The following is a 22,065-nucleotide window of genomic DNA, read 5'->3' as shown; positions in this document are numbered from 1 at the left end:
TCACTCTGCCTGGGAGGGAAACGTGAGACCCTCAGGAGCATCCCAGCGGGTCCCAGCACTCACCTGGTGTTCTCCTCCCAACAGCAGCAGCAAAAGATGCTGTTTGGGAAGAGTTCACACGGGCTTACCCACTTCCTGCAGCCCATCCTTCTCATACGCCCCAGCACATGCATTGCTGTATTAGGGATGTTAGAGGGAAGTACTTTCCTGCCTGGTCCTTTTAGCATCCTTTATAGACCTAAATTTGTGTTTATTATCAGCATTTTGAAGCTGCTAATGCTATCTACCTCCACGACCTCCAGTAGCAACAAGTTCCAGAAGCTCACAACTTCCTGAAGAAAGAAGCACTTTATTTTGTTTGTCTTCGACTGATCTGCCAGTCATTTCACTGAATGCTCCACCATTCTTATGGAAGAGGATTGCAGAGTTATTGGAAGAGTTCCCATTGCACTGTTAGTGAAGGCAGCTGTGGCTTGGAGGTTAGAGGGTGTCAGTTGAAAATGAGAGCTATCAAAAGTACAGCTGAGTAAGAATATGCGAAAGAATTAAAGCAAATGGTTAAATATCCTTGGTCCTTTACAATTTTGAAACAAGAACATTGATTTTAAAGGGTCTGATATCCAGTGAGGATGAGAGAGAAAGAAAGAATAAGGTATGACCACTAACTAAGTGAATGTCTTGCCTTTATTTTCTATGAGGATGGGGCCTTGTAGAGGAACAGATGTGGGAGGAGCAACACAAACAAAATGAAAAATCAATTATGAGGTGGAAAAAACCTCAGAGATCTTCAAATTCACATTACAAAAACCAGATAACTTCCCATTCATAATAACAGAAGAGCTGACATGAAGTTGCAGCTTGGGTAATAAAATTTCTGATAAATCTATCAGAAGAGAGATTATGCCTTGTAAATATAAACCACAGAATTTATGGGGGAAAAATTATCTGTATCAACAGAGATGCTGCTTGCCCTCAGCCACGCTCAAGGCTTTTATCCTGGTTTCACCTGGGACAGTGTTAAATTTCTTAGTAGTAGCTAGTATGAGGCTCTGTTTTGGATTTGTGCTGGAAACGGTGGTAATGCAGAGATGTTTTAGTTGTTGCTAAGTAGCAGTTACACTGGTCAAGGACTTTTTCAGCTCCCCATGTTCTGCCGGGTGCACAAGAAGCTGGGAGGGGGCACAGCCGGGACAGCTGACCCCAACTGACCAAAGAGATATTCCATGCTGTATGGCATCATACTCAGTATGTAAAGCTGGGGGAAGAAGAAAGCAGAGGGGGATGTTCAGAGTGATGGTGTTTGTCTTCCCAAGTAACTGTTATGTGTGGTGGAGCCCTGCTTTCCTCGAGACGGCTGAACACCTGCCTGCCCATGGGAAGCAGCAATTGAATTGCTTGTTTTACTTTGCTTCCATGTGAAGCTTTTGCTTTACCTATTAAATTGTCTTTATCTCAGCCCATGTGTTTCCTCACATTTACCTTTCTGATTCTGTCCCCCATTCCACTGAGGAGGAGTGAGCGAGCGGCTGCGTGGTGCTTGATTGCTGACTGCGGCTAAACCATGACAAATTTGGTGGGAGATTATATTTAAGGGTGTGGATTTAATTGAGAATTGGATAAAAACCAGTACAGATTTAGGAAAGACAAATATTTGCAAATTAATGTTATATTTTTATTTTCAACAAGAATTGTGATAAAATTAATATATCTGTCATATTCAGAAAAGCATTTGATGTGGCACCACAGCAGAAATTATTACTTAAATCCTTGAACATAGGAATTAATGCAGCATTTGTGAGGGTGAATAAGGACTTCCAAACCTACCCGGTGTTGTCTCTGCTGAAAAATCAGTGAGACAGTAGGAAGTCATCAGTCCTAGGGCTTGGGACTTGCCATATTTGGTATTAAATTTAACTTTAATTGTAAAAAGTTGGAGTGTGCTGGTTAAAATGGGATGGTACGACGAGGAGGCACTGTCAGTGGAGGGGGCTGGGGCCGGGGGGGTCTCAGAAAAGAAATGGGGGCCCCAGAGTGACAGCAGTGGGATGATATTTAACAGTATAGGGAGGAAGAGCTGATCAGATCTCTTTGATAGCTGGTGAGATCAAACCTGAGATACTCTGAACATTTCTGATAGACCATGTTCACAGAAGGCTGTAAACTGGTTTTGAGTAAATTCATTTAGAAATTGAAAGGTATTTTAAGTGAGTTTCTACAACAGCCTTCCATTAGTGAGGAGACAAAACCTTATCTCTAGAAGAGGTATGTTTACAGAAGACATTTAGCATATTTTCAGTGAGAACCACAGGAGTTTGGTCTCAGTGACCCTTGTGTTCCTCAGTTTCCAATCCAAACATCAAATATTCTGCATACTGAAACTAAAAATAATGTGCAAATATAATTGCTGACAAAGTTTTTAGAAGAATCATCAGCAGACAAGCTCTATTTTGGCTCAGATACCGTAATTATGAGAAGCTGTGGGAAATTTATTCCACTAAGTGAGAAAAGAAGTACTGTTATTCCTGGGAAATAATATCTGGAAGGATGATACCAAGAACATATGAAACAAAAAATATTTGGGAAACTGATTGTTCTTATTCTTCTTCTTCATTACTGTTAAAATATGCATAGCGATGTACTGTGATTATTTGAAATAAAACCTTAGGAATATGGAAAATGTAGCTGGCAGTTAAGTATTTTGTAGAAAATACAGAGAGGTTAAGAAGCAGCGAATTGCTTCTGCCTCATTTCCTTATGTTAATTCCCTATGTGAATTCAGTGCCTTTTTAACAAAACATTATTCAAGATAAAAATGACATCAAACTGAGAATTTTCTGTGGCTCTTTCGGAGGTGAATACCAAGCAGCGAGCTCTCTGCTTTATTTGTCATTATGAATTCGGCTTGCTGTCTCTCATCTTTGTTAAGGGGGAAAAAAAAAGTCAAGAAAAAAATGACAGCACGTTTTCCTGTAGCAATGAAAGAAACGCAGAAGCAGCCAGTCTGAATGCTGTGGTTTTAGTGCTCTGGAAGTGCTTGTCTTGTGCAACTGGGCTGAGGGAGAGCCTTTTTTTTTCCCAGCGTCATTGCAATCAGATATATGGGTGCAGCTCTGCTTTACCGCAGCATGATGCAGTTGTGTATAGTTCAGCGTGCTCTTCTTGGAAACGGGCAGAAGGAGAGCAGCTGACCAGAGCATGCAGAGGATATTCATTAGAGGGTGGTTTCTTTCCTAAAGCTAAACAGTACGTGTGAAATTCCGCCAGCTGCAGAAGAGACGGTTTCAGTGGGGCTTCAAGTTGATACTCGGTTCGCCAGAGGAGGTGCATATGCTCGGGCTGTCAGCTTCTGATGGAAAAAAAGCTTCAGACAGGCAGACTGCACGTTATTAAAAGCACAGCTCCGACACCCTTCGGGAAGATACTCTAACTGTGCTTACGGAACAAGTGGTGTGGTATTGCATATGCCTTAACCGACCGGGAGAAAATTGCCTAGTTGTGGAATGGAATAAATGAAAATACATACTGAGGGGGTGAGGGAATAAAATACTCTGCCGATAAAATTAAGTACGAGCCCTGGAGGAAGAGCAAAGGACAGAAATCTCATGGTGTATTTTTGTTGTTGTTGTTGAGCACCCTTTTTTTTTTTTTAATGAGCTTACCTACCATGAACGGAAGAAGTGGATCTGCGGAGACTTCATTTCCTCCTCTGACCCCTCGTTTACATCACTAACTGGTGACAGTCACATCTACATACATAGTACCTGCCACTTCAGCTGCTCAGAATTATAGAAGCCTCTTTGTATGCAGCAGACATGGCTAGCCAGCAGGATTCAGGCTTCTTTGAAATCAGTATCAAATATTTACTGAAATCCTGGAGCAATAGTGAGTAGCAGAAGAGTAATCTTTTCATATTACGCATTGCTTGGTAAATAGCTAGGATAACCTAAAGGATAAAATAGTATATTTTTGTATGTTTGTGTTCAATAAGCCAAATAATTTTTTATTTCATCAGCTCTAAAAATCAGAATGTCAGAGATTTGACGAGGTTTCAATAACTGCAAAGGCTGTAATGAGATTATACTAGATTTTGCTTGATTGAATTCTGAAGTTAGGCTGCTTTTTGGCTCTCTCTAATAGTACATTGCAGGGAGTGCATTCCAAACAGCATTTCCTGCCTACATGTTTATTTGATTCGTTCAGGCTTTATCTAAATATTTTTGAAAATGCTGTTTTATCACAAGGGTGTGGCATTGCTCAGAAGTTGGTTTTTATTAATTGTGCACTGAGGACAAAAAATAATGATTATACTTCAGGTCTGAAAGTCATTATTTTAATGTGATGAAAAGCAAAACATCAGTTGCTTATAGCTGCACTTCCCACCCTCTATGCTTTATTTCAGAATCTTATGCAATATTTCCATCCAGAAGGAATCCATCTGTTTACCTAATCCAGGCTGGGTTTTGCAGAATGTAAACAAATGGCATTTTAGTCTTCCTTGGTCTTTTCAGTATTGCTGTTCCTGATTTCCATTGCTGTTTAAATCAATCACTCTTTGAATTTTTAGTGATATTATGTAATAAAGATTTCTGAATAAAATTTAGTGCTTGCAAATATATTCAGATTAGGTAAGGCCATGGGATAACTCTGGCAGAAATTTGTTTCTTAATTTAAAATACATGAACAGCATATGCCTTTTCTGTAGAAGCTTGTATTAACAGTGCTAGATCTCCATAATTAACTGTTTTTAGAAGATAGAACACAATGTCTCTAGAAAAATCCAACGTGGCTACAGATACAGTAAGGTTCTGATTATCCCACTATTTATAATTTAATAACTTCTGCATAAAAGACTAGTATTTTAAAATTCTATGGGTTAAAAAAAATACAAAATTTGCTTAATACAAGGTATGTATCTGAATACCTGCAAAGAAATAAAAATAACACTATATTAGATGTGTGACATGCAAAGCTTGTCTTCATTAAATGATATCTGTAGAAACCATATTTTTCCAGGTTATTTGTGACCTCAGTAACACTGTAGTGCTTGTTTGAATCTGTTTTTCTACCACAAGTGTGAAGCCACCAGGGAATAATTCTATTACCTAAAAAGCATTGCTTATCTACCCTCCTTCTAAAATATGTAGTGTATATTCATTCAAATCACTGATCCCAGAAGAACTGGAAAAGAATTTTATCGTTTAGTTGCCTTTTTGGACTAATGTTAATCAGACACTGAGAACATAAGTATGTATTGTGACAACACATTTTATAACAAGCTAGTCACAGTTTATGACAGAAGAAAAACAAGTCCCTTTATGGTGCAGAAATCAAATCAGTTCTGGCATTATTTTTGTAATAAACTACTGTAACTTTACGACTAAGTAAAACTAGCACTTAAGAATATAAAAATGGTTATATTATGGAATTAAATATAACATTTTAATCTTTTATTTTTCCTCTACTTTGAAGTATATTGAAAGTATTTCAGAACAGCAAAGATGTTTCTAGTTTGAAATTAGAAGCCCTTAAATGAAATTCTGTTTCAGAGAAATGGAAATATTATATGAATAATTGGTATTTCTGACATTCTTTTAGCTGATAAACACACTTTCTACTGTATTTGAATAAACAGTAAGAGGAAATACAATCAATTAATCCGGGTTGAATTAAACTTGTTGCCAATTTTTTTTTTTTTTGCTTTCAGCCTGGAAGGCTGTGTTCATAAACCTGTACATATCCTTTCTAGCTGAAGAACAAACAATTTGATAAGACGACAGTAGGGAGTTCAGGAGACCTAGGGCTTTCTTCAGCTCTGCTATCTGATGGGTGGAGCAGAGGAAAACACTTTCCTTGCTTGAGAAACTGCTGGGAAGCCTGCACATGCATGCACAGGAACATGTTTTTTCAGAGAATAGGTTCTGTGTCTGCATACCCAAGAGCAGAAGTAAGCTATAAATATGCTGTGGCATTTACATAGTAGAAAGAGGTCTAACATACTGTTTTAAAAGAAAAATAAGTTTGGGTCCTACAGTATATATTTTGTTCAAATGGTAATAGTGTAGAGGTGCTGGCTGTGTATGTTTCTGTAAATTGGCACTTTAAAACAGTAGCTGTAAATAGCATTTATCATCCCGTGGCTATATAGTCACACCAGAACAAGTCCTTTCTATTGATCTGTGTTTTGGCTTACACAAAGCACTAACGTTTTCTAATAGATTGCCAGCCGCACCCATTGCCTGTACCATACCATGAAATGTACTCAGTTATTCTACCTGGGATGACAATTTTCTCTGATTTTACTACCATCTAAGGTGTTAAACAAACTAGCATTCTTGACAAGCTGGGCAGGATTTCAGTTGTGTCACATAGCACTTGCAGGGGTGTCCATCTATCATGCTGCTTGGATTTTCGTGTTCATCAACCAGCTAAGGAGGCAGGGAATCGATGGGCACTGGAGTCAGTTCATTTTAGGCACCTGTTAACTATTGTAATCAGGATGATACAGTTGGTGGTGTGTTCTCGGTGAGCATGCACTCTTGTTCCTAGGGGACAAAAAAGCCGAGTCACAGTCTGGCCTTTGAATCATCCCACCAAACTGAGAAACCTCAAAATATTCCTTTGTGCAGCTCTCAGAACAGACTTTTGCTCTGCACATGCCAATAAGATACCGTGCATGTCATGCAGTTCTGGAAAATATTCCTGTAATGTGTTGGAGGTAGGATCAGAACCGAGATTCGCTAGCTGGCAAGTAAGAATAATCTATTTTTTTTAAACTGATTTCATTTGTGTTCTGATATTATTTTCAATTTGCAAGTATTTTTTATCAACTCTGCATTAGTCAACAATTGCATTAATCATTCGCATTACTTCTTTTTGAAATTACTGCTAAAATGGCCGTGCTTACTCAAGGTGAGTAGTGCTCACTTGGCCCACTGAGGTCAGTAAGATGATGAGAATAAAATAGGTCTCACCAAAAGTAACGTGATTAAGAGTCTCCTCCTTAGATTTGTTATGGAAATATTGCAGAATACTTTTTGTAAACAAATATTTGTAAATTTTTCAAAGAATAACATGTGAATCTAAAAGTTGTGAATTTGAATCTCGTCTCTCCTTAGACTGTTTTTCCTTTTTTAATTAATCAGGTGCTTAGATTTAGTCTGAATTTAATTTGGAAATGCATTTTTCAAATTCATAATTTAAAAAAATCTGAAGAATAGAAGTTTAAAAATTAAGCTACAAGAATCTGGAGTACCATCAGTATAGTAAATGCTGGGTTTTGCAGTTTCTATATCAGATCAGCAATTAAGTTTGTTGTTCCTTTCTTGGAGGAGACCATTCTGTAGAAGAATCCAAATGGCACAGGTAGATGTTCTCTCACACGTCAGCTGTGAGCTGGCAGAAACTGCATTTCACAGTCTCCCAGTTACTAGAGAGAATTTAAGGTGTCTTGAAATGAGAGGGCACATTTTGCATGGTGGACATTTTATTTGCCAGTTCTCATGGAATGGAGGACCTTATTTTAAGGGTGACAATGCTTGTTTCTGAGTGCTTGGGATTAGCTACTTTTGAATGGCAGGATTTTTTTCCTGTGGACATGCATTTAATTCAGACTCAGAATAAGGCCTTTTTCAGTATTAGGACTTCAGGTCTCTTTCCCATGGCCCATGCTTCCCTGTCTTCTTCCACAGTAGCCACCATCCCCATCAAAATCATCGTATCATCACCCTCTTCACCTCTGTGCTGTACAAAGCCCATTGCTTGATCCTCTTACTGCACGCCCATCGCATTGTGCCCCCACATGCCCAGCCCCCTGGCAAAAGCCACTCACTGTTTACTAGTCCTGGTAACATCGGACACAGCTTAATCCTGGGCGCACACAGGCACCCACGTCAGTTATTGCTCGTATGGCTCAAACACAGCAGCATCCCAGAACAGTCCCAGGAGGAAATCTAGCTGCTCTGCAGCTTGCGCCTCACGTACCGAGCTGAACGCGGTGCTAGCGTCCAAACAGGTTATGTTGTCAGAAGGGCATCAGGCGCAAGAGAAACTCCTCGATGGCCAGTGTGAAGCCTGGGGGGTTGTTGGCTGCCACGTAGTCCGTCATTAAATGAATGTAATACTTTTAGCAATAAAATTCAACCTTTTTACGGAGAATATTAGTGAAGTCCTACGTCTGTGAGCAAGAAAAAGGGAAGGCTGTGGGCAGCTTCTTAGGTAAAAGTCTGCATTATGTGTAAGTTCTGTGGTGCGCTGGTTTGATATTGTGGTAAGATTTTGTTGTGCAGGAAGATAACAGCCGTTTTGCAGGGGGTTGCTTATCTGCAGGCAAACATAGACCTGTTTAAAGCTAAATATGCTAAGCATACCATGCTATCAGTCTTAGTGCTTGTGGCAAGATAGCAGTGAAGGAAAGAGGCTCCTTCATGTTTCTCAGTGCCCACTTAAACAAACACATTGACTGAACAAGAAGAACCTATCCTTCATCCCTGCCATCTCTTGCTCTGGCATTCCTACTCTTGCAGGCCCAAAGTGAGCTGATTCAAGAAGCTGATGTGCTGCAAACTTGCCCTGCAGGGAGAGGATCAGCTCTTGCCTGAAGCGGGTGGGTGGCCTGCAGCTGGGAAGGAGGCAGGGACGCGTGGCTGTGGTAAGTGGGAGGGCAGGCTGGCACTGATGGAGAAACTGCAGCCGGGGCTGGCGCCATGCTTGGACCTTCTCTGCTTGCTACTGAGGTCTCACCCTAACACACCTGCAGAAAGCTGGCCACTTCCACAGCCTCTGCCTTTAGGGGGCCCTGGGGATGCTGGTTAGCATCTCCTCAGGCCTTGGCATGTGACTCTGCCTTGGACAAAGGATGCTATTAATTCAAGTTGTCTTGCTACATAAAGGGAATTGATTGCTCTATCCATTGAGCCTGAAATTAGGGTGCTTAGTGTATTCTTCAGCTTTAAGTAGTCTGTGATTGCCAGCAGAAAAGTGACTTGGCTATTAGTGGCGGCGGCTGTTACATCCCAGGACAACCTTCTTTATATTTGTCTGCAGATCTGATCCTCTTCTCCATAGAGCTGTAGGGAAAGGTATTAAACCAGAGTGTTTGGGCTGTGTTCTTGGTGGTAACCATTTTAGAATTTGCATTTTGACACAGTTCTTCTTAGAAGGGAAAATGGAAGTTTTATGACTTTGGGGACTTGAGAACTCTTACAAGAGGATTTTTGTTTATTTTGATGTTTGCTACTCTCTTCAGGGCCTTCCTGAATTGTTTCTACCATATTTGGAGGAATAAAGCATGAGAGAATCCAAAACGCTTTATTATAAAATTCAATTTATTTACAGAATGAGTTTACTTGCCACTTGCCACTAAGAAGTTTGAATTATTGTCGTAAGCATCTACAAATAGTTTGAGTGCAGTCTTAGTGCATACATTTTTGTGGCAAAACTTCAGTTGTGGCAAAATAGTCTGGAAACAAGACATAAAATAGGCATAGATAATTATTGGTATGTATTCCATAAAGGTTTTAATAAACTTGCTTGTAGTAAAAACAAAACTATTCTGTTGTACTATTAGTAGCCACTTCGAGTGTTTAAGTTGTGGGATCTGATGTTGCAGTACTGTTAGTTTACTAAACCACCAGGAGTGTGTTTTTTTCCAATATAGCTAGTTACTATTCAAAAGGATCAGGGAAAGAACTAACAATTCTTCTGGTTTCCTCTATGCATATAAAATACCACTGAAGAAGCTGTGGGTTTATATATAAATACATAAAAGAACACGTGTAATTATAAGGGAAGTGATAATATACATGTTACCTCAGGTGTCTAAAGCATATAAAAGTGCTTAGTAGAGGAGAATATAAGCTGAAATGCTGCTTAACATTCTTTTTGTATTTCAGTCACTTTTCATGCACTCATTAATAGTTTAAACTCTCTTCTCTCTGTTGACCTTGTGGACAGTAGGAAGCAGTCTCCACACCTCCAGAATTCCGATGCATGTGCTTGTCCAGCTTTAGTGTCTGTGTTCATTCCTGAGTTTCTAAGCAATTGCTAAGTGCTCTGACACTTGCTGTGAGTTGGTAGCCCTAGAGACTGAATTCCTGTGGGTGCTGAACAGACGATGAGCAGATGTGGCATTGCGGTAGCTGTGCCTGCGAGGGGCAATCCCACCCCAGCCTCTTGTCCCTGTCCCCGTGCTCCAACCCCTTCTCTCCCACCCTAACTTCCCATGCAGTTAATATCCTGCCAGTTAATCTTTCTAACATGGTGTAGGTGCTCGTGTCAGCATAAGGAAAGGGACAAGAATACATGGTGGAGAGCAGGAGGCAGTTTGGCTGATTCCTGCTATTAGACTGGTGGAGCTGTATGGTAAATCAAATTTACTTTCTTAGTAGTGACTCCTGTAGCCATGCCCACTTCTAAATATCAGAGCTAGTTCTTTCTCCAGGCCAATCTAGCTTTTGCATGCCTCTCTTCTCTGCTTCAGAGCATCAGCACTGAAGTTGTTGTTTCTATTGTTGTTTCCATGATAAATTTGGGCTGCAGAATAATTTCACAGAAGTAGGTAGCTGAATTATTTGTGAGTTGGTGATTTTTCATTCACTGCAATTACCTAAAATAGATTTGAATCAATTGTCCATAGAAGGAAAATCCCTTCTCCTTTAATATACTCTCTTCTGAATCACCCAATCCTTTGTCTATTGCTTCAGCTAAAAGGAATAGTAAACATAATGTTCAAACTTCACAGCAGCTCCTTCAGCAAATATTGTAAGTCATTATACTGTTTATATTTTTTTAAGAATGTAAAAGGAAAGATGTTCAATAGTATGAAAAGTGGGGTAAGACATCTGCCAACCAGCTTATCAGCCTGCTAAGAGCTTGAAACTGGGAATGACAGTGGAGGGAGGTTATGACCCCATAGTTCAGTTAGGTAGCAGTGAACTGGGGTGGAAAGCAAAGGGTGCAGGGCAAAGGGAACAAGAGAGACCTCAGGAACTGTGAAATAGGATGAAGAGGCACCCACCTTAAGTGTTTGTATACAAATACGTGCACTCTGGAAAAGAAGCAGGAGGAAGTCAAGTGCTGCATGCAGTCATAAGATTACAACATCATCAGAGCAGCTGGCTTGGTGTTAACAGCTCACACAGAGGGCTGAGATAGATAGATATATGCTCCTCAGGAGGGACCTGCAGGGAAGGTGAGGAGTGGAGGTTGCCATCATTGTGAAGGAGCTCCTCACGGGTATGGAGCTCTTCTATGGGATGGGTGGGTGACAGTGTGCTTGGGAGTTTGTAGGTCAGGAACAGAGGAGAGGACTTTAAGGGTTACATGATGGGGGGAATCTGTTACAGGCCACACAATCAGGGTGAGGAAGCAGACAAAGACTTCTTTAAACAGCTTGAAGGAGTTGATGAATCACTTATCTTGGTACACATGGGGGATTTCAACCTCCTGGCATGCCCTGGAAGTGCAATGTCGCAGGACGCAAGCAGTCAAGATTTCTCGAGGATGTTGGGAATAACTTCTTGATACAGGACGGACGAACCAGGAATGAAGTGCAGATGGATTTGCAATCCACTAACAATGAAGAACTGGTCGGAGCTCAAGATCCTGAGAAGACTTCCTGAGGAAAGAGGGTGTTAGAGCACAGACCCTGGACTTTAGGAGGAGATTTCAGTTTTTCAGATTTCAGAAACTGTTAGATGGGATCCCATGGGGAGCAGCTCTGAAAGCCAAAGGAACTCAGGAAAGCTAGCAGGTCTTCAAGGTCAGCATCTTCCAAGTGCGACAGTGGGACACCCCAATACTCAGGGAAAGAAGGAGACACATGAGGAGACCAGCTTGGCTTATGAGCGACCTCATGGCTGAGCTCCAGTGCAAAAAAGGCAGTATATCAGAGGCAGGAGCAGGGGTTGACTACAAAGGAGGAATTTATAAACATTGCGTGGGCATGCAGTGATGGTGCTTGAAAATCCAAAGCTCAACTGGAGATAGGAATCGCAAGGCATATCAAAGGCAACAAGAAGAGTTCCTCTTGCTTCATTAGTGGCAAAAGGCTAAACAAAGAAAATATGGACCCATCACTGAATGGGACAAGGGATTTAGGGACAGTGGACTGAGGTAGTGCCACCTTTGCCTCAGTCTTAACCAGGAAGCTCTCTCCAGCCTCTGTCTGCCACGTGCTGGAGTGCCCCTTGATATGGCACCTCTGATAAGGGGGAAAGGTAGAACTTGTGCAAGTCCAGAGTTCGGGAGCGCAGACTCTCCTCCTTGCAGGAACTACTGAGAAGCCTGGCAGTTCCGTATATATTTTTGATCTTTTATATATTTCAAATTATAGTCACATTCAAAACTGAGGGATGGAAAAGGTTTTCTATTCACAGCAAGCAGCAGAGCTTTCTAAAAACAAGTGGCTGAATGAAAACACATTCCTAGTTTGTGTTTGGCCAAGTAGCAGTGGTTTCACTGAGTTGCTGAACTGCTTGCTTCCTCCTCTTCCAGAAATACAGACATCAGCAGTATAGAGAGACCACCAACAATATTGATGCATGTCCATAAATATCAAGGTCACTGTTGCTACTGCTAATACAGAGCTGCCTGAGAGATTCAGCTCTGTCATGTCCCAGAAGGGAGATTCTGGAGTGCTTTTCAGGCCACTGGTTTGAAGAGAAATCTGAGTGTTGTTTTGTAAATACTGTGGGATCACTGTAGTGACATGTATCACGTGTCTCCAGGGGAATGTGTTGCTGATAAAGAGCTTAATTAGGTGGTTGGAGCCTTAGCAGAAAAGTTTCATACACACAAAAATGAGACCCTTCTGGGAGACATACTATACTGTCTTTATCCTGAATATTTTCTATGCTTCCAGAAATTTGCTGTAAACAAATGCAGCGCTGTTGCATACAGGTAGAGAGGCTGCTGTGGTTTTCAGTAGTCAGTGAGGGGGTCAGAAATCATCATTTATGTTCAGTTGAAATGTGAAGATGTTAGATAGATTTGCATTAGACAAGGACTGATCAAAAGAATGTAACAGATCTTGATTGCTCTTGTTCTTGATTTTATTTATAATTGTGAAGCTGCAGATGGTTTTAGTTTTATTTTGAAAGGCTTGACTTTGGAAGAGTCATTTGTATTCCCTTGAATTCTTAAGTAACCTGTAGTACCTGGCTCAGCACAGAAGTCTGCCAAAGGCATTGTTGTGCAGGAATTCTGCTATAATTAGGTGATCATTGTACTAACATATTTTCATAATCTCTAGCTATCTAGCTCTCCTCTGTCTCTGTAACTTTGAAGAGTCTCAACTTGTATGTGGAGTAAATTAAACTTCGAAGGATGTCCATTTATCAATTTGTTTGGTTTGATATTGATTCCCTTGAACAACTTTTGTTGAACAGAATATACACATTTATCTTTCTTACTGCATTTCTGATTGTTATTTATGAACGTTTTAAGATGTCTCGATGAATTTGCCTTTTTAGTCAGAATGATACCCCTGCAGAGTTCTAGCCAAAGTTCTTCATGGAGAAGTTTGTAGAGTAGGTTTCTGCATATACTAACAGTAATATATTGTTGCATATTTTCAGAATCAGGTTTATTCTATGCGTATTACAGACATATCACATGTTGAAAGTAGTCTAAGCTACCTGACATCAGGTTTTGTGATTTATTCCCTTGTAACTGCAATTATTTTTAGTCTGCTTTCCAAGGCAAGCAAACCTTATTCAGTCTGCGTGCCTTTTTTGAACACGCTGACCAAATTCAGAACAATTCAGAGAAGGGTAGAGTTCTTAAAGATATCAAAGTTTCTACAGAATTTGTAAAACAAGGCTGTTACGTAGTGGAAAGGGAAGTCCACCTGATGAAAAATGGTGGCATAACCTTCCCATCTTCTTAGACATAAGAAAATCTTTGCTGAGAGCCTTTTTAAGTACCCCAGCTGTGAGGCAAACTTCAGTCACACCTTTGAGAGTAGTGCACACAAAACTCATAGTGCTGCTTATTTGAAAATACATTCACAAGATGCAAATCGACATTCATTAGTTCAGATGTGGGGAAACTGCTGTAAATACTTTGCTTGCAATGGTCTATATTATAATATTCATACAGTGCTTCCTGTCTGGAAGCTTTACAGACTTAAATTCTTTCAGCATTATTAAATGAATATGAAAGATGGAAGTATTATTCTTTTGTTGCTATTACTGGGCAAACTGAAACAGAGAAATTAACTGAGAAGCACAAGATTACACATGAAACCTGAGTTAGACCTGGAAATGAAATCCTGCCTTCTATTCCTTTGCTGGAAGAACCTTTCTTCCTTCACATTCTTGGTAACCAAATGACACATTGCTATTCATGACTCCACTAGTTATTATTTGTAAGAAGATTTTTAACTGGTGGTAAGTAGTAATTTTAAAATGGAAATGTCCTTGGATTATTTTAAATTCAACGGGGTGCATATTTGTTGATACTGATGCCTTAAATGAGAATAAAATTACTTAGCTCTAATTCTTTTTCTTTGAAGGCAGATTTTTGAAACAAATACCTCACCACACCCTTTATCTGTGTGCCATCTGAACTGAAGCTGGGCGGTTATTTTGATTTTTGTTTTATTACTCATAGGCAGGAAAATGTGGCAGAGCAATGTATGTATTCTTTTCTGGGATTAGTGCTTGATCAAGAGCAAATAACTCTGTGGGAATCAAAAGTTGGAAAGTATTGCTTTTGAAATACAAAAGTGATTGGGGTTTGTAGTAAATTAAGCAAAGTCTCAGCTTCTCCGTAGTGAATCCTTTATATATATATATGTCATAAAATAGAAGATGGAGATATTTTCAAAGGGAAAGTGAAATTAAAAATTTTTATTGTTTTTGCTTATTTGTCTGTCATGTATGTATTCAAGCAGTAAGGGGACAGGGCAGGTAGAAGTGGGTGCTACAAGGAGCTGCAGACTTCTATGGCAAGTGAAATTACTGGAATAATTGAAATTATTATTTCAATGTCCTTTTAAAACTAAATTGTTCATATAGACAGGTTGGAATTTTTATTTATGAAGAGATTGAAAAAAGAGAATATTTGTTAATTATTATGTGTATATATTGCTATGCCTACTTTTTAATGGAATAACCCTCTTTTCCATTGCCAGTAGTTTTTCCTGAGCTCCGTGGTTTGGCCTAAAGCACCTCTAAATGTAATGTCCCTGAAGGTGAATTTTGGAATTTTCTGCAGAAATGGTTCTACACTCTCTAAGAATGAGAAAATGCAAACACCCTGTTGTTTGTTTGTGTTTAAAATTCCCTTGAAGAGGCTCTTGGGGTTGAGGGGAGGACAGGCACCTTACAGCCAACTGCCTCCACACAGTGAGTGCACAAAGAAAGCGAGGGCAGAGGGGAGAGCGAATTTGGATTAGAAGCCCAACAAAGAACCAGTGGGAATGAAGGGAGAAGAGGCAGGGGAGCCATCGTGGAGAAAGAATCAGTAATAGAGGAACTGATACTTCCCAGACAGTGGGAGTAGAAATGAAGAGTGGCTGGTAGGAGATGGAGCCACGGTGGGACTGGGCAGGGGTAGGGGCGGGAGCAGGAATGGGACCGGGGTGAGAGGGCTGGAAGGATGAGATCAGCAATGTCTGGCTGGGCAAGGGAAACAGTGCTTGGGAGTCTGGGAGTGGAATGGGGACCCTGAAGTGGGGAAGACAGAGCCATCAGGAGACACCAGATTGTAGAGGTGGAGTTAGAAGAGAGCAGCTGGGGAGATGGGGGAGGTGAGAGACAGAGGAATCCCCTCCGGGGTGCAGAATGCAGTGCAGGAGCCCTGATTTCCATCCTACATCCTTGCTTTATAGCAAATCCCACCAGCAAAGGGCATGTTTTGCTTTGCCTTAGTGCCTGGGTTAGGTGACAGAAAGTGTTCAATGTTATCAGGTGAGGGGAGCGGCAAGTGACTTGTGTGTGCTGTTAAGGTAACTGGGTCAACAGTTGGTTCATTTGACATCACATCGTCATATGTCCACTACATTACCTCGCTTAGCATTCTCACTTCTGAAAGCCTGAGTCCAACGAGGTAATGCAGCACACACTGGGAAGCACATCAATGTACAAAGAAATACTCTTAACAGATTATTATTCTATTTATTATTACTTGTTATGGAGTAGCAGGTAACTTCCTAACGCATTTCTCCAGTACAGCAGGTAGCGTACAAGCTAATAATGAAAGCTAGTCTGTCCTAGGATCTCGCAAGGAAGGATGTCAGACAGATCTGGGGGCTTTTGACAGTGTTCTCAGGTGATTGAAGAAACAGACCATGTGTTTGGGTATTAGTGAACATTTGAGTGTCACTCAGCATCCTTTCAAGCATAATAGTTTTATGAGCAATGTCTTAACTGGAATGAGGCACTATAAACAGAGTAACCTTACTGATGCTTTGTTGTCACATTAGATTGAGCTAAGCAGTTGGGTACTGCGGGGATGTACTATAGGCTTTATTTTACTTTATAGCCTCATGAGGGATTTGGAAGAAGGTAAATGACATGTTAATGACATCTGTGATAATCCTTACATTAGAGTATATAAGTATCAGCAAAGAAAAAGGAGGGAAGAAAAAGAACAATCAAATGAAATGATGAGTTATTTAGAGTAAAAATCTGAAAATACACTTACCATGGGAATGTCTAAATGTCTTTCGAGACAGAATTTATTTCTGGAACATGAAAAACAAGACTGGCTACATTTTTAAACTGTAGTGTAAGGAGAAGCTCTTCACTGGAAGGAGAGGCATGGGGTTGACTCTTTCTGCAACTGAGGGGAGAGAAGGTCCTTCCACATATGTAGCTGCACCTGGGCCAATTCCCACCTCTATTTTGACCAAAGTGGGAAACCCAGAGGTCTGTCCATTACAGCAGAGCTGCTGAGAATGGCAATTACAAGTAAGGTTTTTTAATTTCTTTGAGGTCAAACAGTCATCCTTTAAGGAGTAAAATGGAAGCATCACACTACTGGCAACTCAGAGATTTGCTTAAATTTATTATGTGCTTATAATATGAATAGATACTTAGAATGGCTTTCTGCCTAATTTTAATACCATTCTTTCTAGTTCACCATAAAGCCTGTTATTACTTTATGCTGTCATTTTCTTGTTACAAAAAGGAATCTATACCTGCAAAGTAATGAGCTGGTTTCTACAAAGTTGCTGCCACTGATTTTAATCAAGCATTTTTCTCAATTAAGTAGAGAAAGCCCCTTTCTCAAAGGGGTGTCTAATACTATTCAGATCCTCTTGCACATCTAGCGCGTATCCCAAACATTTACATACCAAATTTCAACCTTAATGGTCAATACTCCTAAAGCCTGCCTGCCTGAGATGTCATGCATTTTAAAGATTACATTTATGTTATGACAGTATTCTCAGGGCATGACTTTTTGTTACAAAGATTTCAGTTTTATAATACTAAATCCAGAAATAACATTCCAAGGTGATATTGTTTACACTTATTATGTTGTACATGTTTACCTATTTTATAGAAACAGAGTTTGAAACACTTGGCTGAAAGGTTTGAGTCTATACATTATTGTTGTATGTATATATATTTGTGCGTAAATACATATAACATATCTTAGTAATTAATACAGAAAATTATCTTCAGTCATTAAAATTCTTATGACAAAAATGATCAGTGTGGTCAATGACAATCTCTTTCAATCTCTTTTTTCTGTTTTAAATCATACACATCATACGCATTATGGATTCAAGTAATAGCTATGGTTTTCCCCAAACTGTACAAGAACTGGCACAGTGTCATGAAATTCTGATAAGTATCTGCATTGATAATTTAAGTAAGATACACTGACCAGCATTTTCAGAAAGCTGAGCATTGTCCTGAGGCTGTTTCACTGGAGACAAGGGAGTATTTAACTGTTTACATCAGTGCAATTAGTTAGGCTGGTTTCATGTGTGTTTTTTAAAAGCCTACATACTGTATTTTAAAATTATTTTATTAGGATATTGAACATAAAGTTTTAGACTATGCTTTTTTTCAGGAAAAGAAAATTATCTTTAATTTCTTTTTACAGAATCATAAAATCAAAATACAACGTAAAGTTTAAAAAACCCCACCACATAATACAATTTTTTATCAGCTCTTATGCTTGATGTTTGCAATTTCATCTACTGGAACTCACTTCTATGACACTGTCTTTTCTGAAATACTGAATAAAATATTACCCTAAAGATTTCAGCATTTCAGGATGCTTCTTCAACTTTATGAACATGTTTTAAATTAATTCATGAATTATGTTGCATTTATGGTAGAGTTAGCTGCCACGGAGTAGCTCGTTTGGTTGGTTCTGTCTATGCTCTTCTGTCGGTCAAGGTGAAGTAACTCAGAATAATAGCTTGCGTCTACTGAGTAGCTAAGGTGGCCATGGGCATGTAGATTTTAGTGCATAAATCAAACGTTATGAGCCAGTGTGTGTACCTCACAGGCACGCCTGGGATCTGTCTCAACACATGAACCAGGTAATAGTGTTTCTTTAAACAGTGACTTTTCTCATCTGTCCTTCCACTTCCTCAGGAGTGTTTCATTCTCTGTCATGTGTAAGAACTGATGCTTAAGCACTCATCTGCCCAGCAGGTAAAATCTACCAAAGTGGGCCCGTGCACAAAGGCTTTCACAGTGCCTCCACCCAGGGAGTAGGGACCAGTTAGCCTGGGTCTAGCTACAGGAGAAAGTGTCCATCCTGTGGTTTTGGTTAAGTGCCTAGTATATGTAAGGGTCATATTTAACGTACCTACGGTCTTTAAAATAATCTGATTAACTGTAATCATTTCACATTTTCATTTATCTTACTTAAAGGTGTTAAAATTATATGCAACAAATATTACTGTTATAAATGAGGCATTTACTGTTGGCTGGAATGAAGTAGAAGAAAATAGATTGGTGTAAGTGGATGTTCATTTCATTTCTCATCACCTTGGCATCTTTTTATGTCATGTGAAAGACTGAATTATTTTGGATTAGTAACTTGGTCCTGATGAGTCTGAGTAGGTACATAAAAAGCATAATGTTCATTTTGTAGCATTTAAAAGTTCCTGTATGTCTTTGTGCAGCTGTTAGTGGCATTTAATATCCCAAGGATACGCGGTGCCAAACCAGAGATGTCTTTACTAGGAAGACAGGGGCACCTGGGACAATTGTTGCTTTGGAGGCTGATTCTTGCCCTACATGTCACTCCTCTGCTTTCTGGGATTCAAAAAGAAGCCTAGGATGAAGGTGATCATAACAGAAATTGTTTAGAATGGCTCAGACTCAGGCAGAAAACAGGTAGAAGCATCTGAAGGATCTGATTTGGAGGTATTTGTGAAGTATATCTAACACATGTTGACAAGAACAAGGGGTAATTTACCAGTGTAAGCATTCCCTTGCTCAAATACCTTTATTGTTTAATGTTACTTTTTATTATAATTTAATCTAGCACATAATTTTTAGTAATTGTCACTCGATTGAGTGGGAACTACTGAGCTAGAGCTGTGCTTGCTGTTATATTTCATCTCTAAATCAAAGCACATTTAATTCTGTCTTCAAATTTGACAAACCTCGAACAAGCAGGACATGGGTAATCCTTACTGTTCTGGCCAGTAGCCAGAACTTGAAAGTGCTGTCCAAGAAGGTGGGAGAGTTCAAAACCCTGAGGTTTAATTAAGCATTTAACCCAAAGCTGCCATGTTCTATGAGTTCTCTAGCTGTTAAGCTGTTACATAAAAAGCAGCTACACCCAAATTGAAAAGGAGAGGAGCTGCTTCTCTGCTCTGCTTTATACATCTGAAGTGCCTGACAATGTGAAGTCCATGTGGAGACGTATGTCAAGTGGTGTCGGACCCAGGTTGGCTATTGTGGATCCTGTTCCGGGTTGCTGCTTGACCCACTGGGAACCTGATCACTTGGATCAGTTTTCTGGTTGCTGTTCCACAGGCCAGGTTTAACTTCTCAGCTGACTTGAGCCCTGCGTGGAAGTGTCTTGGGAAATGATAAGTCCCCACAATGGTGGCGGTCAGCTGAGAACATACTGAAAATTTCAGCCACCATTTCCATGTATATATGGAAAGAAATATCAATCTGGTGTTTAAATTCTTGATTTATTGACAGCCTTATGTACAATTTCAGGTACTTGAGGTTCATGCAGCATGTAGTTTTGTACATGGTTCCTTACTGACAAAGCCATTCATTATCATTGGGTTGCCATGGAGTACTGATCACACGGATCTGGGAATAATAACCCATTATGCTAATATAGCTTGTCATTGTGTTTGATGCGAAGTGACGTCCCATAACAACAGCTGATTCTCGTAGCTAATACAATTTATGGTAAGATCACCATAAATTGCCAAACACTGCCTACCGTCTTTTCTTTCAATAATCTTTTTGATTCCGTACCTATTTACAAAACCATTTATGCTTTTTTTAGGTCAGAATTGTTCTGGTTTTAATTTCTTTCTACAGTGAGAATCAGGGTTTTTTAATAGAAAAATTCTGGCCTATTTGCTTAGTGCTAGAAATGTGTTTTTCTTCTGAGCTCTCCTGCCCCCTTGGAGCTTCAACTTAGTGTTGTAAAGTTCCTGTTGGGACAGAGGAAGGACGACTTACTGGATTTGGTGAACTTCTTAGGTGCCACAAGAGAAGAATAGAGAAAATTATGTTCAATAGGCAGAATACATAATTCTATAATGCATACAGCATTACCACAACATTTCTTACACATGTGAGTATGAAACTGAATTTTATTTCAGACTGTGCTACTATACAAGGAACAGAATCTTTATATTGATTCAGCTTTGTTCCATAGCACCAGGCATTTGTTGGTGATCTGTAACATGAACTAAGATGTGGTTTTAGCCTTTTGGAGATTCTCAGGACAGTCCACCTTCATGTGCATGTAGACATACTTTCAGTAAAAACATTTCAGCCATAGTTCTTCTGTGGTCCTCAGACATCCACTCAGACAGCAGAATATGGCTTCCCCGGAGCATATCATTGCTCCTTCAGAGACCTTCCCTTTTCTATACAAGCATTCTCTTAAGGCAAACCACTGGTTTGTATGGTTATGACTTTTAGTAGTAAGCTATATTTATAAATTATTGTGGCAATGTACTTTTTCTTTAAAATATTCCCTGAAAATTGAATCATCCCAATTCCCAATCCCAATTCCCCTGAGGTGTATTCCAGAAACTAAACCTTAAGATCAGCTTCTGTTTTGGCAAAGCATGTTTGACAAGCAAACTGTCATGGCAGGAAATTATTACATATATCACAAAGATACTCTGATCACACAACATATGTTTGTACTGGATGTGCAAAGAGAAATCAAGTACTTATAGGCATTTAGATTTCTGCTTCTTGATATTACCAAGACTAAAGATAGAAGCATCCTTCTTAGAACATCTGTATCGTACTTTTACCCATGAAAGATTGTTCTCAGCAATATGTTTTCTACTAATGTATTCAGCGAGTCATGAATTATACATCCAGAAACACCATTGTGTCATCCAATCTGTTGTCCTCATAGAGCAGGCTTTATGGCTTCTCTGAATTAATTTCTGTTTGCACTAAACCACATCTTAAAAAAAAAAAAAAGTCTTAATTTAAAATTTACACTAATGGAAGAATCAGCACCAGCCTTAATAGCGTTCTGGCAGTTAATTTCCTTCCCTTTGTGTTTAACTTCTTTAATGCGTTTGTCTAGTTTAAAATTCCAGACATTGGATGTTACTGAATGAAGAGCTGTCTGCTAGCAAATTTCTGTTCCTCATATTCATGCTTAGCATGTATGGAAGTCATCCCACCTAATTTTCAGGCATCCTTGGTGTTTATATTACATCTGACATAGTCAAGCCTGGCTTTCCTGATAGCCGGGGGTGTGTGAAATATGCACTTTCAGGGTACATTTCAGATGAGCTGCTTTGGCTGTGTTTATTAGGAGGTAAGCAATCACCCCTTGGACTTGCCCGAGTGCTTGTGTTGTCTGAATAGGCATTTGGGGTTGAGAAGGTCTATGTAAATACATTTTGCAAATAGGTGCTGTTGC

General features: G+C 39.6%; 1 protein-coding gene across 4 annotated transcripts in view; it reads left to right on the top strand.

Annotated features, from left to right (window-relative positions):
- FRY (FRY microtubule binding protein) overlaps positions 1–22,065 on the top strand; it is a 221,354-nt gene that overhangs the window by 41,004 nt on the left and 158,285 nt on the right. For 2 of the 4 annotated variants that reach the window (XM_064441050.1, XM_064441049.1), the window contains exon 1: positions 3,059–3,882. The exons of the other annotated variants lie outside the window; for them this stretch is intronic. In XM_064441050.1, coding sequence (XP_064297120.1) covers positions 3,813–3,882 — 70 coding nt within the window. In that variant the 5' untranslated portion in view covers positions 3,059–3,812. Of the gene's footprint in view, positions 1–3,058; positions 3,883–22,065 lie in introns of those variants that run through there. 4 annotated transcript variants of the gene reach the window in all.

The sequence above is a fragment of the Phalacrocorax carbo genome, chromosome 1 (genome assembly GCF_963921805.1).
Source record: "Phalacrocorax carbo chromosome 1, bPhaCar2.1, whole genome shotgun sequence".
NCBI classification, from domain to species: domain Eukaryota; kingdom Metazoa; phylum Chordata; class Aves; order Suliformes; family Phalacrocoracidae; genus Phalacrocorax; species Phalacrocorax carbo.
This window is presented reverse-complemented; position numbering and strand designations above follow the sequence as displayed.